Raw genomic sequence first — 20,151 nt, 5'->3', positions numbered from 1 at the left:
CAAAGTTCAGCGAAAAAAATTTTCCCACGGTGGTTTTTAGGAGAAGCCAGCTTCCAGAGCAGGCTCGATCGAGCTTAGCTATATTAAGGCAAAGTTCAGCGAAAAAAATTTTCCCACGGTGGTTTTTAGGAGAAGCCAGCTTCCAGAGCAGGCTCGATCGAGCTTAGCCCTATTAAGGCAAAGTTCAGCGAAAAAAATTTTCCCACGGTGGTTTTTAGGAGAAGCCAGCTTCCAGAGCAGGCTCGATCGAGCTTAGCTATATTAAGGCAAAGTTCAGCGAAAAAAATTTTCCCACGGTGGTTTTTAGGAGAAGCCAGCTTCCAGAGCAGGCTCGATCGAGCTTAGCCCTATTAAGGCAAAGTTCAGCGAAAAAAAAATTTTCCCACGGTGGTTTTTAGGAGAAGCCAGCTTCCAGAGCAGGCTCGATCGAGCTTAGCCCTATTAAGGCAAAGTTCAGCGAAAAAAATTTTCCCACGGTGGTTTTTAGGAGAAGCCAGCTTCCAGAGCAGGCTCAATCGAGCTTAGCCCTATTAAGGCAAAGTTCAGCGAAAAAAATTTTTCCACGGTGGTTTTTAGGAGAAGCCAGCTTCCAGAGCAGGCTCGATCGAGCTTAGCTATATTAAGGCAAAGTTCAGCGAAAAAAATTTTCCCACGGTGGTTTTTAGGAGAAGCCAGCTTCCAGAGCAGGCTCAATCGAGCTTAGCCCTATTAAGGCAAAGTTCAGCGAAAAAAATTTTCCCACGGTGGTTTTTAGGAGAAGCCAGCTACCAGAGCAGGCTCAAGCTTAGCCCTATTAATGCAAAGTTCAGCGAAAAATATTTTTCTCCAGAGCGTTAGGTGTATAATTACAATTATGTTTATAATTACAAATATGTATATAATTATTGTAATTATAATATAATTACAATAGCTATTTCTTCTTAGCAATGTGAAGGTAGGAAAATGGAAGAGAGTCAATGATGTGCTCGCTCGAGGTGAGTCTGTCATCGGCTCTTTCAATTAAGACATGCTGTATCGGAGTGCCAGTTACGAGGCCCATTAAAAATAGCCTAATACGCTTGTTTGTCATTTCAACAGGTAGCTATGTCCCCCTTCCCCACAGATAACAGGCAGCAATAAAAGTGCACTTAAATAAATGACAATTTCAGCCACTATACAACGGCTGAAAAAGCACAGGACCAGCCATATCCTCGCATCGTCCTTTATTGGGCAATTACGTACAACGTCAATAAGCAAAGGCGGTGTGAGCAAGAGATGCCTTGCTTCGTGCACGGGCTGAGGAGCACGTTCCAGTGAGGCAGGTTCCCATCGGCGAAAAGTTGCGATTGCCGAAGTCTTTAGAAAAACAGCAGGACCCGAGGGACTTGACGTTGGACTGCTGTCGCCAGTCCTGCGGTCGCCTGAAAAAGAGCCGCCACGCTTATGAGCACTGCCACTACCAATGATGCACTGAAACAGAGTGGAATAGAGTGAATAGAGTGCACTGAAATAGAGTTGCAAAAATGTGGGTTGCATCAGGATCAGTTTTTCCCAGTGTCCTGATGCAACAACCCCAGCAACGCGGTCCTCAAATCTCAGCTCAAATTGCTACATTTTGCTATAGGCATCGGCGATGCAACTTTCTTCCATTATCTGGACATAAAGTTACCTGTTAATAACATGTTATTTTTTTTTTTTTTTTTTTTATCTTGAGGTGGCACCAAAAATACCATCTTATCTCCCTAAGACCTTTACATCATGAAAACGATCCACCGCGAACCAGAACCAAGTGTTCTGTCACTACTCGCCACCCCAGGGGGTCAGATAAAGAATATTGTGTTTCCAATTGGCTCTTTTATCGTTTCGGTCTCCGAGCTGTTCGTTCGTTTAAAGCTTGACCTGATCCCAGCAATTTGAGTCGCAACGAGGGGATTCTAGGGAGCAACTAAAGAAACAGCAATCCTGGTACTGATGGAAAAATTGCTCTGTCTGAAGCGGGCCTTGGCAAGTTGCTATGCTTGAGCTTACTACTACTTGGTTAAGCATAGCAGACGGAAAGTGTTCGGCACAAGATTTCGTTCATTGACGATTTGTTGATGACTTTCAACTGCAAAACTATAAAACCAGTCCTCAGGCTGTAGTGTCCACTCGGTTGAACATTGAGATTCCGAGATTTTCGAGAACCGTAGAAATACTAGATGTGCATTTTTCCTGTCAGTTTTTTTCGAAATAACAAAGAACATGTTTTCCATACATCGCAAATCAAAAAACCTGAGACAGTGTCACCGCAGAGATAGCATTAGCATTAGTACCGTATTCTTATCTACGGCATTAAAATAATTTCACTCGGATGGACGCTTGTAGCTGGCAAATACCGCTTCGTTTGCTTTCAATTTGCTTGAACTCCAGGTGTTTTACTTTACCGTGACAACAGAACACTCTCGCTGCTTGACTGGTTGTGAAGCGTGCGGCGAGCTATGTCGTTTAAAGCGGAATTTGCAGAGTTTTTCATCATGTTGGACCGTCTTCATAACCATTGCGTCTGTGTGTATTGCGGAAAAAAGAAGTGAGGAAACACTTGCAGCTGTTGTGCCCCGAGTTGAGAATGGCAGGGAGATCTTTCGGCTGTCCCGCCTTCAGCGCCAGCATCCTACCTTCGATAACACTTCAGCGTCTCATGAGCGTCGAGTGTGCGCGAGCAGCCAATGTGTGGCAGAGGGCCATGAGCATGTGTTGGAGGCCGGGCACTCGAAAGAGACACTCTGCCATACTCGTCCTGTCAGTACAATCACGCACCTCCCAAAGATGGCAGGGAAGATGTTCCAGCCCTCGTCTGTTGCCTCCACAGCCGCCTCAATTGCTTGGCAGCGGCGATGATACTGCAATTTGAAAAGTTTTTCAGGCATGAAACTAGAAGTTTGAACACTGACTCTGCGACCCCAAGACGACTGCCTTCTCGAATCAAGCGGGTTATCTTTTACAACCACATAGGAACGAAGACTCAGGGGGTGGCTTTAGAAATGAAATGCTAGCTTCTGAAAAATACTTTTCTTGCAAACCGACTGTAAAGTTCAACAAGGTGCCTCTATGCAACAATGTGCCATCGCATTGAATTGTATTTACAAGCGCTGTAAGCCAGTTGCAATTTGGGGATTTCTCAAATTCCGCAGTACTAACTGCTTCATGACGGAGGCTTAAAGACGGGGACAACTGAACTATGATGTACATATTAAAGATAATCATCGGGAGACCAGGGCCTTAAAGGGCAACTTGAGATGATCACAGCCGGCTCCCCACGGCCGTGATCATATTTCACTAGCACGAAATATAATCACAGCCGAAATATTATGTCGAAGTGAGACCGCATATACTTCACTAAAACCGATTTTCAAGATGAGACCAGTTGCTCTTTAGCCGGCGGCAAAGCGGGTTTGCTTTTCGTCAAGGAACAACGGCGCAGCACCCTTGTGATGTCACGTCGCAGTGGAGCTGTGGTTAATTCGTTGTACCGCGTAACGCAGCACCCTTATGACGTCACACCGCAGCAGTCCCTCGAGCAGATAGTTTAGGTCTTGTCACAGATGCCCGAACCAAACTTTGAGCTGCGATATTTATAAAACTAAACACAATATTGAAAAAACAAAACAAAGAAACTATAGATACTAATTTAGGGACACTGCTCAGCTGAAAACAGTTGTAATCCCAAATTCAAAAATAGGGACCGTAGTTGCTGTTTAAACGATTTAAACCATATTTTAAACTATGCATTTAAACCTAGTTAAGAAAGCTAATATACTAACAGAATTAGAACGAAAGAGTGAGTAATTGGGTCTTCACTAAAATCGAAGCTTCAAAACGTGCAAAAATGGACCATACTTTGTTTCACCTTACAATGAACCGTAGGGGATGATACAAGTCATCGAAGGTCAATCCAATGCCGTGCGTGTCACGTGACCTCCGGGAAGGGTGCAGCAACGCGCAGGGCGCATAGCCAAGTGATTTGTTCGCAGCACTGAATTGGCTAGCATGTCTTAGGGCATAGGTCCTCAAACTGGGTTACCTAGAGTACCTCATCACAGGTTCCCAGAGCCCCCAAATTTCATGGACCGTCCCTGCCGCTAAGCGTTCTTCCAGCTCAGTCATTATTTCAGCAGGTCGGAGCCATCTATCGATGCATAACTATGTATCAAACACTTCCTAGTATGTGTACATTATTGTTTACGTCTGCAGGATTCTGCACTTCTATTTCTTTTAAACCAGCGCCAAAACCGGGATGGGTCACTCGGCTTTCAGTCAAGCCCGATAAGGCGAGATACGAAAGCTTGAAAACTCCCGGTATATAGTTTCTGCCGTGGTCCATTGTAAGGTGAAACGGAGCATAGCGAGCTCTACTGCGTACAGACAAGAAAGACGATGCTTGGTCGGAGGCCTGGTCGCTCGAGTCCCGGCAAGATGCGAAAGTAATGTACGGTGGTGAAGAGGCTCACCTCGCAAGTGATCTGCCATAGTGAGCACTGCGATGGAGGAAGCATCTCGGGATCGACAGGAAGCGTCAGGTGGCGCTGCGGCCCGCCGACGTCCATCAGCTGGACATGGTTCCCGCTGCAAACCACCCTGGCACCTGTGCCACGTGCAGAAACAATCGCCTGGCTTAATACAAGCAACAAGCATTTTCTGCAGTCGCGGCATCGGCTGTACCAATTCTGATCCGCACTGGCACGTTTTTTTTTTTGTTATTATTTCCGGGGGGGGGAAAGTTTTTTTGCTTGTGTCCTTGGACAGAGGCTCAAAGTGAGCTTGTCACATGAATCTGGACAGCCATTCACACGCTCTGGTGTGCACTGCTGACGTCCTCACTGAAATTGTCTCTGCACGCTGCAACTTGCACACTTTCTCATGCTTTTTTTCATGCCGTGCGCGGCATCCGTCCTGTCCTGTTTGGACAGACCATTAGGTGCTCCGTTAAATGCAGTGAAAGTGTGGTTACACTTGATGGGAATTTCGGTGGGAAATTTAAAACATTGATTTCCCCATTAAATATAGCGAAAAAATTAATGTCACGTGGCCTGACATTACATGACGTCAGGTCGCGTGACATCCATTTTTTCGCTAAGTTCAGCACGAAAATTATTATGGTGTCATGTAACGTAGTCACGTCATGTGACATAGTCACGTCATGTCACGCTGTCACGTGATGCCAATATCTATGATGAAAGTTGGGGGTTTATAATCGGCTCCAGATCACAAGACTGCTTGGTATGGCTGCTTGCTGAAGGGGTGAACGCAGATCATTTTTCTCCGCGACTGCTACTGCGTGGTAAGAGAAACTAATGTGGGTCTTGTGGGTTACAAACGCCGAGGATTAAGTCCAAGCGGTATTTGCCAAAAGTACAAAAATCATTGTGCCAGCCCTTGAGCACGCTAAGACGTACCAGAGTAGAAGCTAGCTTCGAGGTCGCCGCTGCCCAGGAGAATGCAGAGCGCGTACTCGGCATACAGGATGATCTTGGGCGTCTTCTGCCGCACCAACGACACAAACCTTGCCGCGCACGCGTACTTCGCCCAGAGCGCCTGGGGAAGGGCGTCCCAGGAGTGCACCGGAGCGCCCTGGGGTGGGGCCGGGGCCACCCCCTCCGTGGAGAGGTGCCAGCCGAGCGGTGGCTTGTAGAAGACCACCCGGGTGCCGTCCGAGGAGACGCGCAGCACCCGGGTCACCTTGTGGTTGCGCGCGCGGAACTCCACACTGACTTGGCCGTCTTCGAGGATGCTCAGCTGCAACGACATGGCGGGAAGGGCCAAACCTGTACGGTCTGCAACACTACGAGCTAGCCTGTGGATTCCCGAAATGGGTTTCTAGAAACACAAGAGATTCCCCAGTGGACCGTCGTGGACTCCTCGAGCTCCCAGATTTTCTCCACTGTCCCTAAACAAAGTGCTTCTCGGACTAAGGGCTGGTTCACACACTTGTGACTGCTTACGACAGGGTGGCTTAAAACATCTCGGGATCTCTTACGACTAGAGGACACATTGACGCATTTCCGTTTACGTCCGAATTTTCGCGTGCATCTTTTTTCTTTTTGGTTTGAAGAAGTTCAAATGATGTCATAATGGACCATTTCTGATAGATAGATGGTAGTACATTTGATCTCGCAAACACCGCAAAACTTTCACTGTAGTGAAATGCGATTCCCGAGTTACCTTATCGATGGTGCCAGCACGCCCTCTCGGCGTAAGGGAGCTCTGTCGTAAGCAGACGCAAATGTGTGAACAAGTGTGTGAACTTCTCTTAAGCCTTATTTCAACATACCCGAGCCACCGACCATGAATGCATACAAGCTAAAACACTCCCTAGTATGTGCATTGCTATATACAAGGTCTGCAGGCTTCTGCACCGCTTCACTGATCAATGTCGCGACAGGGACGGGCTCTTCAGCTACCATTCCAGCGGATAAAGGTTCTTTGTGGTTGGAAAGTTTGAGAATCTCCTTTAGAACGACGTGCGTGCGGCTTTCCGAGATGTAGCATCAGCACAAACCACCGGCCCGACGAGCAGATCAGTGCACAAAGTTTGCCGTGAATGGACGTCTCATTGATTCTACGAGCACCATCCATGCACGAATGCACGGTGGTCCGTTGCAATCTCGCTCCCGACAAATTATCGTGCCTATGGCGCCCCGAGTGGGACTTTTACCAGTTCAACTGGGGTCTCGTGGGGTTAGCTCAGAGTGCCGTAGACTGCACTCTTGCAAGGTTATTAAGCGGCTGAAGCTACACAGGTCTAAATTGCATTTCGTACAGTGCCTTAGGAGTGTGGCCGCGGCTTTAGGGTCGAACGGAGTGTAGCGGCATTCGTCGCGGTAACGGGCGGTCGCATCGCACTCACCCGCATGTTGCGTGCCCAGAGGCTAGCTGGTCGCAAGCCCGTGGTGTTGAGGGGAGCCTTGGGAGGTCCGAGGCTCGAAGGCAGGGGCCTCAGAGGGCATCCCGCCTGGCACATGAAGGCCTGTTCGGGAATGCCTGAGTAAAACGCCGACGAGAGCCTGTCTTAAAACGGCGAAAAGAGGGCGCACCAAGGATGAACACAAAAGAAAGGAGCACGCCTCCAAATCAGCCAAACGGACCAACAAACATTGTTGAACTAAGAGCCAAAATATTAGGCAAAAATAATTTCTTTTCATAAAGTAATTAAATTTACAAGTTTAGCTCTTCCCCGTTTTTTTTTTTTTTTTTTCAAGCTGAAAGTCTCTACTGGCAACAGTGAAAAAGCAATGCCAGTGGCAGGCACGAGTTTATACTTTTTGGGCAGTCGAGTTTCTTCCTTGCTGATTACAAGGTGTTTGATGGTGTCAAAAAAATGCTTTGGAAGCTTGCTCCTGCGCCCAAACAGCAGCATGAAACAAATGTGAAGCATTCTGTTCTCTAGAGTGCCTGCTCCACCTGCAAGCCGGCCCATTAGTGACGCCACGGCACTGAAAGTGCGGCCATATTTGAGTGCTGGTTTCGGCATCGCTTTACATTGGCAATTTCACAATACCTATTCCGAATTTTGTGATACTAAATAGCATGCCAGAAAGAGTAAAGGCCGGGGATTTAGAATATACATATATTTATTTGGGAGAGCTCCAGAGATTGCCGGAGTAGCCCTTTAACAAAAGTGCATGTCACATGTGCCGTTTCGCTACTGCTCCAAGTGTCAAAGATGCTATCCGAACATGCATAGTCATGCAATGAGCTCACAGCACATCTCCTGAAGTGTCTTGTTATCATAGTTTTCCTCCATTACATTTTTGACAGGTCGGCAGGCATGAGGGCTATTCAGCAAATTCAGCGAAGCATGGAGCTTTACCAAATTTAGAAACGAGACAGAGTTGCTTTTGGAATGGAGCCATTTGCACGGGTACCTTAAAGGGGCCCTGCAATCATATTTAAGCGTCTAACTTTTTTGCGGTTTTGACGTCTCTTGGGGTTCGGGCAAGCCAGCGGGCACGGAGAGAGTAACTAAATATCAGTGCGTCATGTTTTAATCGGACGACACGGAAACCTCCTCCACCTACTGGGGCGACCCGCGGTGCCGAAAGCGCACGAATGTGAAGTCTTTGGTCCTGGCCTTACTACTAGTCAGAGCCGCTAAAAGCTTTTTTTTTTAGTCGAAATACAAAATATAAGTGGCGCAAACCATTTCATTTATTTATGCAAGTAGGTTTTGTTCAGCATTTTAGATCAGAAAAGAAACAAAAGCAGCTTATAAAGTAGGGAAACAAGAAATGACCTGTCGACATACCCGCCACCAAGCGGTGGAAAAGGGGGCGCATACTAAAAGGGGGTAGTGGGATCAGGCACTGACGAGCGGCGAGTGTAAAAAGGTCCCGGATGTATGCGGCGGCGCTGCAGACGTCAGCAGTCGTACACAAGCTTGAGGATCTGACCGGTTCCGAAGGCCTTCAGGTTTGGCTTGCGATTTGGCCGTTTAGCAGTATGGCAGCTGTAAGTGGCTCCCGTTCTGAACTGATCTTTACCCCGTCTTTGCTGTCGTTTGCAGCCAATAAAGTGTCGTGCCAAATTAGTCTTTAATCGTGCAGCAAATGCAATGCGAGCCGCCCTGGTTACCCGCTTCATACAGCCTATCCAACACGTGCTTTAGTGGCACCCTCTCGAGCCGTCGACACGGAGTGCGGCAGCCGTGAGCGCTCGCTGAGCTTACTACCCCTTTTCTAGTTTACGGCCACTCAAGCCATGACCAACGACGTCATGAAGGAGGTTATTTTTTGCTTGTTTTTGTAATTTTAGTTTGCCCATAACTTTTAAAATAAAGCAAAATTCGAGAAAAGAAAACTTTCATTAACTCACTACGTTCAGTGCGCTCAGGTTCGGTGCAAATTAAAAACCAGTCAAAAAGTTGTTGCAGGGCCCCTTTAAGGCAAGACTTCATTTTCATTCCATACTTTCGCCTGAATCAGGAACAAAAGTTGAATAGTATCTCGAAACTATTTCAACCTTCCGGTATAAAAATCGGCGAGCTCCTGAAGACAATTTGCTGAGAAAAGTCCTTGATACAAAAAAATTTTCAAAATAAAACCACCATTTTTTTTTTTCTATTTATCCAAAAGGAAGTCAATTACTACACTCAGGAGGAATAGACATTTTGTCAAAATCTGGGAACATGGGGACACGTGCTGCTCACGCTCACCTTATATAAGATCCGAGGAAAATTACTAAAATCGAGCATCGACAAGTGCACGAGCAGGGTGACTTTTATTTTAGATTTCGCCTACAAGAAAGCTGAAAGGCCGTGCACTGCAGACATCAGCACATGTAACTACACTCGCAGCATGGTTCTTCGTCCTCAGCTAATTTAGAAAAAAGTCTATTCAATTGGTGTAGTACACTAAAGGAAGTTCTAAGACAAACGGATGCGTGCGGCCAAACACTTTGAAATCGGGTGGCAGCTTGCGCCCCCTATCTAGTGTGGTGCAAAACATGGTCAAAACCGGCGACACCTACGGCGCAGGGGTATCCTCTGCCTCGGATCCCTCTGCAACAGCTGAACCAGGAGTAGCCTCGCCTGGTTCGAGAGTCCGGCCGGCACTTCGAAGGAGCAGCCCTGTGCCGGAGGCCGCCCCAGCAGGAATGTGTGCAGCATCACTCCGAGACTCCAGACATCTGCCTCCAGTCCGTGGGGGTCCCGAGAGGCAACCTCGCTGCGACAGGAAAAACGACTAAAATAAGTCAAATTCGGGGGACCTACCGTAACATCCCAAGAGATGGCGCACAAAAATCAAAAGCAAATCGGATGAAAATTAGAAGTGGGCTACTTTCGGAGTGAAACCAAAAAAAGTTGGAAAAAAGACGGTGTTTGATTTTGTGACCTGCGAAACTTGCGATCGCAGGGAGGGGCGACGAACCAAAGACGGCTGTCCTTCCCACGCCTTGGAAAATTCAAATTCCAAACATACATACCTGAAACTGGGCACGCAAACATAGTTTTGTAACAAATTTTATGTCTATTTCTTTGGGAGCTCAACACGGAGGTAGTGAATATTAAAAATAAAGCAAAATCGGAGGCCGTGTACTTCCTATGCCCTATACCAGCTTGCTTGTCGTCTGCATATTGGTTCACGAGCTCGCTTCCAGGTGGCTTGGTGAATGCAAAAACGCTAAAACCTAATGGCAGCGGCTGGCAATGAGCAAGGTAATTGCAATAATTAATACTTTCAACAAAATGTATGAACAGTGACCACCTGGGAGCAAGCTCGCAAACCAGTGTGCAGACGACGAACGTCGGTATAGGGCATAGGGAATGCGTGGCCACTGTTTCTGCTCTATTTCTAATATTTAACCGCCTCTGACTTGAACTCTAAAAAAAGATAGACATCAATCTTCTTGCGAAACCATGTGCACTTGTACATTGTTAGGTATGTACGTTTGGAATTCAAATTGTGCAAGGCGTGCCAAATGTGTTAGTCCGTCCAGCTGCACCCTGTACCTGTTTAAGAGTTGAGTTACGCCGTGCGGACTATATACAGGTGCCGACCACCGTAATATCTTGGGATACCCTACTTAAAAGCGAGAGCAAATCAGGTAAAAATGAGAAGTAAACTAAGTTTCGGTGTGCAATAAAAAAAATTCTTAAAATGCTATTTTTTTATTTGTGAACTGCCAAACTTGTTTTCAGATTGAGGAGCAATGGAGCATAAACAACCGTCCTCTTCAGTCAGCAACGTTCGCTTATCTTCCGCCGCAGCTATCTAACCCCTCCTCCGTTGAGGTCATCATTGACCAGGGCACTACAATTACTAAAAGTGAGCTATCTTTCTGTTTTTTGAAAAGTAGACAATTATCTAAAATATAGAGGTGGGCCATCTTTCAAGTATGCAGGAATTTGTTTTTTCTAGTTTGTTCATTATGACAAAACAGACAGAATATTATCATGATAATTTATATATCATACAAGCTTGTTTTAAGCCAATAAAGTGGGCACTTGTCAAGGTGTCCTGTGTACGATGATTTTTTTCTGTGCATACTAGTCAATATGTGCAAACTATCCAACAAAAAACAAAAACTCATTTTAAACTAAAAATTGCCCGTGCGCACTGTACACAAGGTGGAAGCTATCGTCCTGAAAATATGTCAATCAAAAGTGCTTACAAATAAGCCCCTCACATTGTACTTTGTATTAGTAGCGCAATATAACGTATTAAGTAGTCTCGGAGACATTCTAAGAAAGCATGGTGCAGCCTCGGGAAAAACTTACGGAGACATGAAGTTTGGCGTGCCACACATCGTGGTGTGACGTTCCCAGGGACCCTTGAGTTGTGTGGCCAGCCCAAAATCTGCAATTTTCTGCACGTCGCAAAACAACATTAATCATTGGCACTTATTAGGCAAGCTCTTAGTGGCTTCTCTCCCATGTTTTCTATCCGCTTCGCCTAAACAATGTGCCACAGACGCGCCAGCAGCGCGAAATGTGCCTGTAAAATCTGCCTTAAACCAGCCTCCACAAGGATGGACAGAAGTAGAGTCTAAGCTCATTACAACAGACCTGGTTACAACAGACATTTGGACATAACATACCGATCTGTGAAGTTTGGCTGGTTTTCCTCTATGTACCATTGACTCAACTTCATATCTGCATAAAGCACACTCCTTTTACAACAGACCGAAATCTTGGTCAAAATCAAGGTCTGTTATAACGAGCCTAGACTAGATATTGCACACAAATACAAAACGAATTAAGGATTTCCTTAGAAGCACTTCTTTCGTAGCTGTACCGGTATCACAGGCACATTTACAATTATGCGAGTTGTGTTCGTCTGTGTCGCAGCCACGGGAACTTCATCAAATGAACAGCACTCTGGGCATAACGACATAAACAAAACGAAAGATAACCAAAGCCGTGAAACGCTCAATCTCCGCAATGTCATTGGCGACGTCAGTCAATGCCCTACAGTCGCGGCACTCGCGGGAAGAAAGAAAAACGAAAGGCAAACAATTCTATGAAAAAAACAACAAACAAGCAGTCCAGTGTTAATCCACGGTTGGCTTTGTTATCACGAGAATGCACCTTACTGCAACGAATGGCAAAACGCGTCGGAGTCTTTTGGCGTCTCGCAACAAGCGCAACACTAACAGGCAGCGATGCCAAGACTCCCACGTCTGCCGCTTTGCACAGTACACTTGTCGAGCTTCGGCACGCCTGCCGCTTGGGACTGCTTGGGGATTCCCTAACGATGGCGTAATGTGTAGGCACTTCTCCTAGGTGGCATTGGACAGATGGATACCGCCAAACTTTTACAATGTGGAGAGCAACGTCTGCTTCTTTGCTGGAGTTGTGGTGACGTCCGAATGACACCGAGCTCCGATTGAAAGGATAGTGGGTAGTCCTCAATGCTAGATGCCTTCAGGTCTACACACTTATTTATTTTGTTCAATCAGCAAATAAGAGCTCGGTATTCTGACATCCTCGCAACCCCTGTGCAAGAAGCAGACAAAGTTGCGCTTCGCATTGGGCGGCGGCTTGCGCCACCTAGTCAAAGCTTTTAATTTCAACAATTGACTTCGACTAAATTCGGAATTAGTTAAAGGGACCATGAAAGGATTTTTCAGATTTTTCCAAATGAAGACCAAATTAATCTTTAATGTTCATGGAACCCAGAGCAGGAATCTGTTTTCGTCTTATTGCCTCCAGTTTTGCACCAAAAAAAAGATGAAAACTCATGTCTGCTTTCCTCCTCGACCTGACCATCAACATGTGAAATTGCGGGGCCGTGACATAAAGTATGCCTTTCTACAAGAAACAGAAGTTCTTTAGGCCGAGTGAAGGAGCCGCATCAGTCAAGCGTCGCGTTACGTCGACGTTTCGGCACAAATATGTCGGAACGTCACCTACTGGGGTTTTTATGAACACCAATTGCTTCGTAGAACTCGTTGGTCTGCGACACTTGTGCAATCAACAACATGGCTATGGATATGTCGCAGCTGAGTAAAGTGCAGCTTAAAATGCTTCGGTATAGTGAAAGTATGGGCCTTCTTCCGTCAGCCACCAAACCCAAGCGGCAAGATGAGAACTCCCCCGAAGAAGGCTGTATAAGTTCTGTGCCAGAACCTGCTGCAAAGGAGTGGCGATTACTCAGTACAGAATGGTAAGTTCACATTTTGGCTGCAAACACAAAACGCTGTAAACAAAGTAATATAAACTCCTAATGAAATTCCTTGTGAAGAAACCTCTTGTGCTCTCGTTGACTCTGTGGCTTATGCAACTGAATATTACACTCTGTCGATTCCATGGACGGTATTAATCGACAATTTCATAGTTTGAGAGTACAGTTTCAGTGACACACTACTCATATCCAATACGGAAGCTAAATTCAACTGACGTCCCCCAAAAAATGGGAAAAAAGGCTCCGACACTATGGATGTTGTGGTTACTTTGCTAGGTGACGCAAGCTAACGCCATTACAGAAAGTTTCGCCACAACTCATTAATTAATCCACCCACTCATACACTCAGCTTTGTTGCAAGCGTTTAAGGTAGACAGTGTAAGATATAGTCCGTTATTATTTGCCACAATTTCGTGCCAAAAATTAGGATTTAACCTTCCTAATCTCACATGCTAGTTTTCCTTTGATCCCGTAAACAATATGCAGTCAGTAAAATTATGTCTAAAATGGTTTCATGGTCCCTTTAAGAGCTAGGAAGAATTTTCCTTTGTGACGTCACAGCAACTGTGAGCATCCGATGGGCACTGGTTGAGACTAAAACTCACGTTCATTCTACAAAAACGTATGATAAAGCGGATCGTCAATGCTGTGGCATAGCTCTGTGGTAAAATGCCTGCTTCGCAAGCAACAAACCCAGGTTCAATTCGAGAGAGGTCCAGGTGATTGTTTTTTGAGAAGCCGACAATATTGCGACGGACCCATTAGACTATTGCGCCAACTACAACATCAGCAACTACTACAGCGAATACGGACGTCATTTCCAATGGTGAGAAGAGCCACAACTATTGCCATAAAAGCTGCCTCTGTGTTACATCCCAGGGGTACTCTAAATGCATAGCGCTTATAAATCCTGCTACGTCATGTGTCACGGGACATAAGGGCCTCACTTGGTGGCACAATGTCAAGTTATGTCATGGTATTATGTGATGCCCCGTGACCATCGGGAAAGCGCGTCGTCGTGCGACGCCAGTGTCACGCTATGTTGCGTGACTACTGTCATGGTGATGGCGTTACGTGAAAACCGTCCACTAAACTTAGTGGGACATCTTCCTCTCTCCGTCGAGGTCAAAACTTATCGACGTTAAAGCGCCAAGAGTCGTACGGCATCGAACATTGTACCGGCATGTCCTAAACGCCCGCAAAAACCGCACGGAGCCACCGAGGAACCTCTCGGAGCGTGCGAGCTCACCACGTGAAGGTCCCGCGTCAGCAGCAGGTTGGACAGGCTCAGGTCTCGGTGCAGGATGCAGTGGGAGTGGAGGTAGAGGATGCCGGAGACGATTTCCCCCAGGAGCCGGCTGGCCTCGGGTTCGGTGAGGGGGCCGCCCCTCGCCCGGAGGTAGCCCTGGAGCTCGCCACCCTCGCAGTACTCGATCACCAGGTAGACATACTCGCGGTCCTCGAAGTAGTTGAAGAGCAGCACGCAAAGAGGTTGCAACGCGACCACAGAGAAAACGCCAACTGCATTTTTCTATTAACGCAAGAGAGGGCCGAGAAAAATATGCGAAAAGCTAAGTGTCTTATGGCCGCCGACAGGATTAGAATAGCGGGGAGGTCCTTCGGTAACGTGCCGCCTCTAGCATGAGCTCCCTATGCTTTGTCGTTCTGGGAGCCTCGAGCATGCATGTGCAGTTAAAGCACAGCGGAAGTCAACGAGCGCTTGCGGGAGGCCGAGCGCCCGAAAGAGACGCTCTGCCAATCTCATCCTGCCGATGACTATGCAGAGCGCAAGTTCGTCTGCTATTCATGAAAAAAGGCGCCAAAAGCTGTCTTTAGCACTCCACGTCACTAACAGATTCTCGCAAGTAGAATTTTTCAAGCAGAGATTGCGAAATGAGCCTTCAGCGGTACGGAAAGCCCCATACCTCGACAACGGAGGGGTGCTTGAGTCTCGAGTGAATGGCGACTTCTTGCTGCACACGGGTGCTGCTCACGCCCATGCGCTTCAGGGCCGATTTGTCCACCTGTCGCAAAGAGCGGCGCATCTCAAAAAGCACGACGCTGACAATTTAACAGACAGTGTTAGGTAACTCTCAGCACCTTCGAATGCGAGTCCATGGTCATATAGCATTCGATCCCAAACAGGAAGTAAAGATCAGAGCAGAATGCTGCAAACTGTAAGTGCTGACATTGGTGGTTCTGAGAGAAAGAATGAGAAAGAGAGCAACAGAGAAGTAGAGAAAGAAAAGTCCGTGAAGATGAGGCACATTCGTCTTGCTGCGACGAGTTGAAGTTGCTCGAGTGCGTGTCAACTTTGGAAATGATGCGTGATGCCGGTGTTTTCCTGCAAAATAAATCTAGAAAAAAATCTATATATAGGCCTCACAAGTGGTGTTTTGCTGCTTCTTTGCGTATATTAAAGCGTCGCCAGCAACATGGGCCCATTGGGACTGCCAATGTTATGCATCTATGCTCCGTCGTCCCAAGGCGGTCGAAATGCATAAGACCTTTGCCTCTAGATTACTACATGAACTCTATGATCCCAAAAGACCCCTCTCATAAACAATGTGTACCAATAACTAGAAGGCACAAACAAACAAGGCAATGGCAGAGCAGCCAACACCACAGAATTAAGTAAAAAAAGCTATGTACGACGACAATGAAGCCGTATGTGTAGCACTCATAGATTTAGAGCTCGCAACAGGATCTTTTGAATGCGTCATTCGGGATTTCCAGAACTTCCAATGGGGCACAGATTCAAAGCTCACAATAATTACGCTTGGTTTTCTTACATAATTAATGTAACTATACTCCGAGTTACCCGTGCCAGTGCCTTAACTAGTAGTTCCTTCATCAAGAGCTAGTTACGAAAGAGGCACAGGTAACCCAAAAAGAGCAGGGTCCAATCATGTACACATGTTTAAGTTTGAACGGATCTTTCTATTCATTTGTTATTTATTGAATAAAGGTTGTCACATTAAATAAACATGACGAAGTAGTGAGGGTACTGCCACGCCAGCTGCGACTCACCATCTTGATGGCTACTTCAAGTCCGCAGTTCTTGGACCGAGCGCGGTAGACCTGAGCGAAACCGCCCTTTCCCAGGAAGTTGAACACTTCGTAGTCCTGCGGTGCGACGATCGAGTGTGATGCGCAACACTCTAGCCAGTGACAAAATGAGAACGACAGAGCGACAACGCCGTGCATTGGCTGCCCAAGCACGCACGAGGATCGCACGAGACATCGAACTGTAATCGAAGGCACGGATGTCGTTCAGCGGGCCTCACACAAGAGTCTCAACCTACTGACATCTCAAACAGGCTGTTAGACACGAAGAGAGTGGCCTTAGCAGCACACAAGCACTCAAAAACTTACCGAGACGTCAGGAAACCTGTTTAGAAAACTATGACGGGCACAGGGATGTCGTTCAGCGCTGCACCGAGCGTTTTGAAAAGCGTAACCGACGAGCGGTGGATTCAAGTCGAGCATACCTGTATGGAATCGCCTAGCTTCGTTGAGATTGAGTTGTCCGTGTTGACGACCATCGTGAACCCCTCGGCAGAACACGAAAATCTGCCGAGAGAATCAGTTCGAGCTCCGTCGAAGCAACGCTACAGCGCTACTGGCGCTACAGCGACATCCACGAAGCAACGGCAGCTGCCATATTTGATTTGGCCGGCGACACGTGATGTCGTTGCTGATGGGCCGACGCACATCAGGCGCGGCTCATCGGCGAAATGCCACGCTATGCATTGTGGGAGTCGGTTGGCCGGTGGAGTTTCGGTTTCGATCATGGGAGAGAGCTCTCTATACTTCGTTTCAGCTTCGGTCCAGACGCAGCCGATGCTACAAGCGCGAGCATGTGGCCCAGAACAGTGCTGGCACTGCACGAGCGCGCGTGCTTGGCAGGGATGCTGAAAGCCCGGAGCTCGCGCTTGTAGCTTTGGCTGCGTCTGGACCGAAGCTGAAACGAAGTATACACGAACTCATCTCTGTTAAGTCACGGCGCGGTGGTGGCGCGTCGGTCGCACTTCCGGTCTGGAGCTGTGGGCAGAAGTCCCCATGCCAGACGTGTATTCCTGCGTTGTTTTGAAAGGAACGAGACAAAAACCTGCCTTCTCGTCAAAACGCCGCGACTGGGGCCGTACCAAAAGTCTCGAGAAAGGTTTGAAGGTCAGTTTTCACGTGCTCGGTTCGTCCGAGAATATGGATATGTGCCGTGAAAAGGGAAAAGCAGACGCCGTCGGACCACGATTGCTTGGGCGGGAAGCACTTTGGGTTGAATTCACGGATACTTGTGGTCATCAGATTTATTTGTTTTGTTCCAACATGAACGCCAGAAAACCCTCAAGTTGTACGGACCACCTGCCGACTACGTCCAGTGCGTCTTCAAGTTCAAACGGCTACCTGATCGTTCAAATTGTCGTCTGCTCTTTCAAACGTTTCTGCTTGTCGTCTGCTCTCTTAGACGACGCCGGCCCGTAGACCAAATCTTGGCCCGGAGCAGGAGAGGAGGAGGGGCATAGCCTCCTCTCCATACCTTTCTCTCCTCCTCGTCAAGAGCTGCGTTCCAATTAGGGGTGTCGCGAACCGGTCGCGGTTCGAGTTCGACCAGGTTCGACTTTTTCGAACTTTTAGTGGAAAGTTCGACGAACCTTCTATTGAGGTTCGACTCGTGTGCGCATGCGCGACAGGCTGGCCACTTGGCTTCGGATTGGATGGTAATGGCTAAGAGATGAATTAAGTGCAGCGCTGATTGGCTATTTCAGTCAATACAGTACTAAAAATTCAGTTATTAACTTCTTCAGTGATTAGAATTAGTTTCTTCTAATTGCAGCTGTTCACAATATAAAATAACCCCTTGCATAAAAAAAAAAAATTCTCCAAACCTAGACATGCTTGTATTAAGGTCTGGCCACACTGTCCATAAAGTCGAACCGGTCGAATCTGGTGAAAAGTTCGAAGGTTCGTCGAACCGGTTCGACTCAGTCGAACCCCGGAAGTTCGACCGAAAAATCTGGTTCGACAAAAGTTCGCGACACCCCTAGTTCCAATTAGGGGTGTCGCGAACCGGCCGCGGTTCGAGTTCGACCAGGTTCGACTTTTTCGAACTTTTAGTGGAAAGTTCGTCGAACCTTGTATTGAGGTTCGACTCGTGTGCGCATGCGCGACAGGCTGGCCTGTTGGCTTCGGATTGGATGGTAATGGCTAAGAGATGAATTAAGTGCAGCGCTGATCGGCTATTTCAGTCAATACAGTACTAAAATTTAAGTTATTAACTTCTTCAGTGAATAGAATTAGTTTCTTTTAATTGCAGTTGTTCACACAATAAAATAACTCTTTGCATAAAAAAAAGAAATTCTCCAAACCTAGACATGCTTGTATCAAGGTCTGGCCACACTGTCCACAAAGTCGAACCGGTCGAATCTGGTGAAAAGTTCGAAGGTTCGTCGAACCGGTTCGACCCAGTCGAACCCCGAAAGTTCGACCGAAAAATCTGGTTCGACAAAAGTTCGCGACACCCCTAGTTCCAATAGACCATATGCGAAAAGAAGCGCCATCTAGTGTAATCATGATCAGTTATCATATTTCCTCCATATTGGGGTGTTCCCGTACCGATGGTTTCGCCCGAGAAGCAATAGTCGCGGCAAAGTGGAAGTCGTAGTACTAAAATATGATCACCTGCTGCAAGTCCAGTACGAACCCTTCACAGGACGTCTTCGAGAAATACCGTTCATTGACCTGGAATGGCCCAGTTCACTGCTTGAGTGACGAGTCTTGCGACCTCGTCGCTGACGATTCCTTTTCCAGAATTTTGCGGCCGTCGTTCTTTTCTTCTTTGAACCGAAACTAACCAGCAGCCCGTTGAGTGTACAAATGAGCTGCCCTAATACCATGAAAACCGAAACTAACCAGCAGCCCGTTGAGTGTACAAATGAGCTGCCCTAATACCATGAAAACCGAGTTTAATGCAGATGCGCCTCTTCCACAACTGGAAGATGTGATAAACCCCCCAATATGGCGGCTCCTAATAGCATGATGATGATAGCTGGCAAGGATTTTGCATATGGCCTATTCGGCGTTACAGGGAGTTGTAAACGGCTTTCTTTTTTTTTTTCTTTTTTTTTTACGGCGGAGCTGTTAAGGGCTATACTACGTTTCACCTAGGGTGCCTCAATGTCCTTCTGTTTAGGGTGATGGCACCCTTTGTAGCACCCGATGCCGACAGCACGCGCGCACGGGTAAAATAACAAAGAAATCGACAAAAACAAAATGTCGCCGTAGTACAGTCAGCGCCACGAGCGCGTGCAGGGAAACGTTCTTTCACGCGCTTCTGAACAAAAAATAAAAATAAAAGTGTGAGACAAAATGGCGAGATGTTTCCACCCTAAGCAAAGCGCACATGAAGGCACCCTAGTTTCATGTTATGTTGTACCGCAGCGAAGGCTAGAAGCGCGAGCTCCTAGCTTTGGCAGCTGCCCTTGGTGCACGAGAGCTTGTGCCGCCGAGATGCGCCCTAGAACAAGGAGCTCACGTGGCTCACGCTTGTAGCCATTCCTGCGGTACAACACAAGGTGAAACAAAGTATAGTTTCCCCAGTATCGTGTCCGTGGACAAAGGTCGACACAAAACGCCAGACAGCTACCACAATCTACGAGCGACGGCGGCAACCAGACAACCTGCTTGCCGGTTATCTGGTTGCCGTCGTCGTTCATGGATGGCAACAACCTTTCCACTTTGGTTTTCACCAAGGAGGAAAGGCTGAATTTCTCTAGGCATCGTCCTTGAGGTCGTCCAAGACGTCGTTCCCGAGGTCGTCCTCTGGGCGCTGTCCTTGAGGTCGTTTTAGACGTCCTCGTGGTTATGAAATAAATACCCCCGGATCGTTATATATATGTCCGATTCTTTAATCGTTCAAATAATCAATTACACCAGCACTCATTAATCCTTACATTTATATATACTTCATTCCCACCATAGTACAGCTTCACTGGTCTTCCTTCTTCACCAAAGT

The 20,151-nt window shown here is 47.1% G+C and overlaps 1 protein-coding gene across 3 annotated transcripts; it reads right to left on the bottom strand.

Moving 5' to 3' along the window:
• Nucleotides 1-1,187: 1,187 nt before the first annotated feature.
• On the bottom strand, nucleotides 1,188-19,147 carry LOC115323836 (serine/threonine-protein kinase PLK4). 3 transcript variants are annotated; one of them, XM_029984293.4, is made up of 11 exons: nucleotides 18,819-19,147; nucleotides 16,167-16,262; nucleotides 15,062-15,160; nucleotides 14,386-14,613; nucleotides 11,231-11,319; nucleotides 9,481-9,677; nucleotides 6,863-6,996; nucleotides 5,412-5,751; nucleotides 4,467-4,600; nucleotides 2,776-2,858; nucleotides 1,188-1,400 (listed from the first exon to the last, which is right to left on the bottom strand). In XM_029984293.4, exons 2-11 carry the CDS (start codon nucleotides 16,167-16,169, stop codon nucleotides 1,226-1,228), a joined length of 1,482 nt encoding a protein of 493 aa, XP_029840153.2. In that variant the 5' UTR covers nucleotides 16,170-16,262; nucleotides 18,819-19,147; the 3' UTR covers nucleotides 1,188-1,225. The 3 variants fall into 3 exon arrangements, with proteins under 3 accessions (XP_029840153.2, XP_029840152.2, XP_029840151.2); XM_029984292.3 differs by lacking the exon at nucleotides 18,819-19,147 and adding an exon at nucleotides 16,628-17,114 and having other exon boundaries at nucleotides 14,386-14,595; XM_029984291.4 differs by lacking the exon at nucleotides 18,819-19,147 and adding an exon at nucleotides 16,628-16,921.
• Between the last annotated feature and the right edge of the window lie 1,004 nt (nucleotides 19,148-20,151).

This window comes from Ixodes scapularis, unplaced genomic scaffold, assembly GCF_016920785.2.
Source record: "Ixodes scapularis isolate PalLabHiFi unplaced genomic scaffold, ASM1692078v2 PGA_scaffold13__105_contigs__length_92229423, whole genome shotgun sequence".
Classification (NCBI taxonomy): domain Eukaryota; kingdom Metazoa; phylum Arthropoda; class Arachnida; order Ixodida; family Ixodidae; genus Ixodes; species Ixodes scapularis.
The sequence above is the reverse complement of the archived record's forward strand: the minus strand, read 5'-3'. Positions and strand labels throughout refer to the sequence as shown.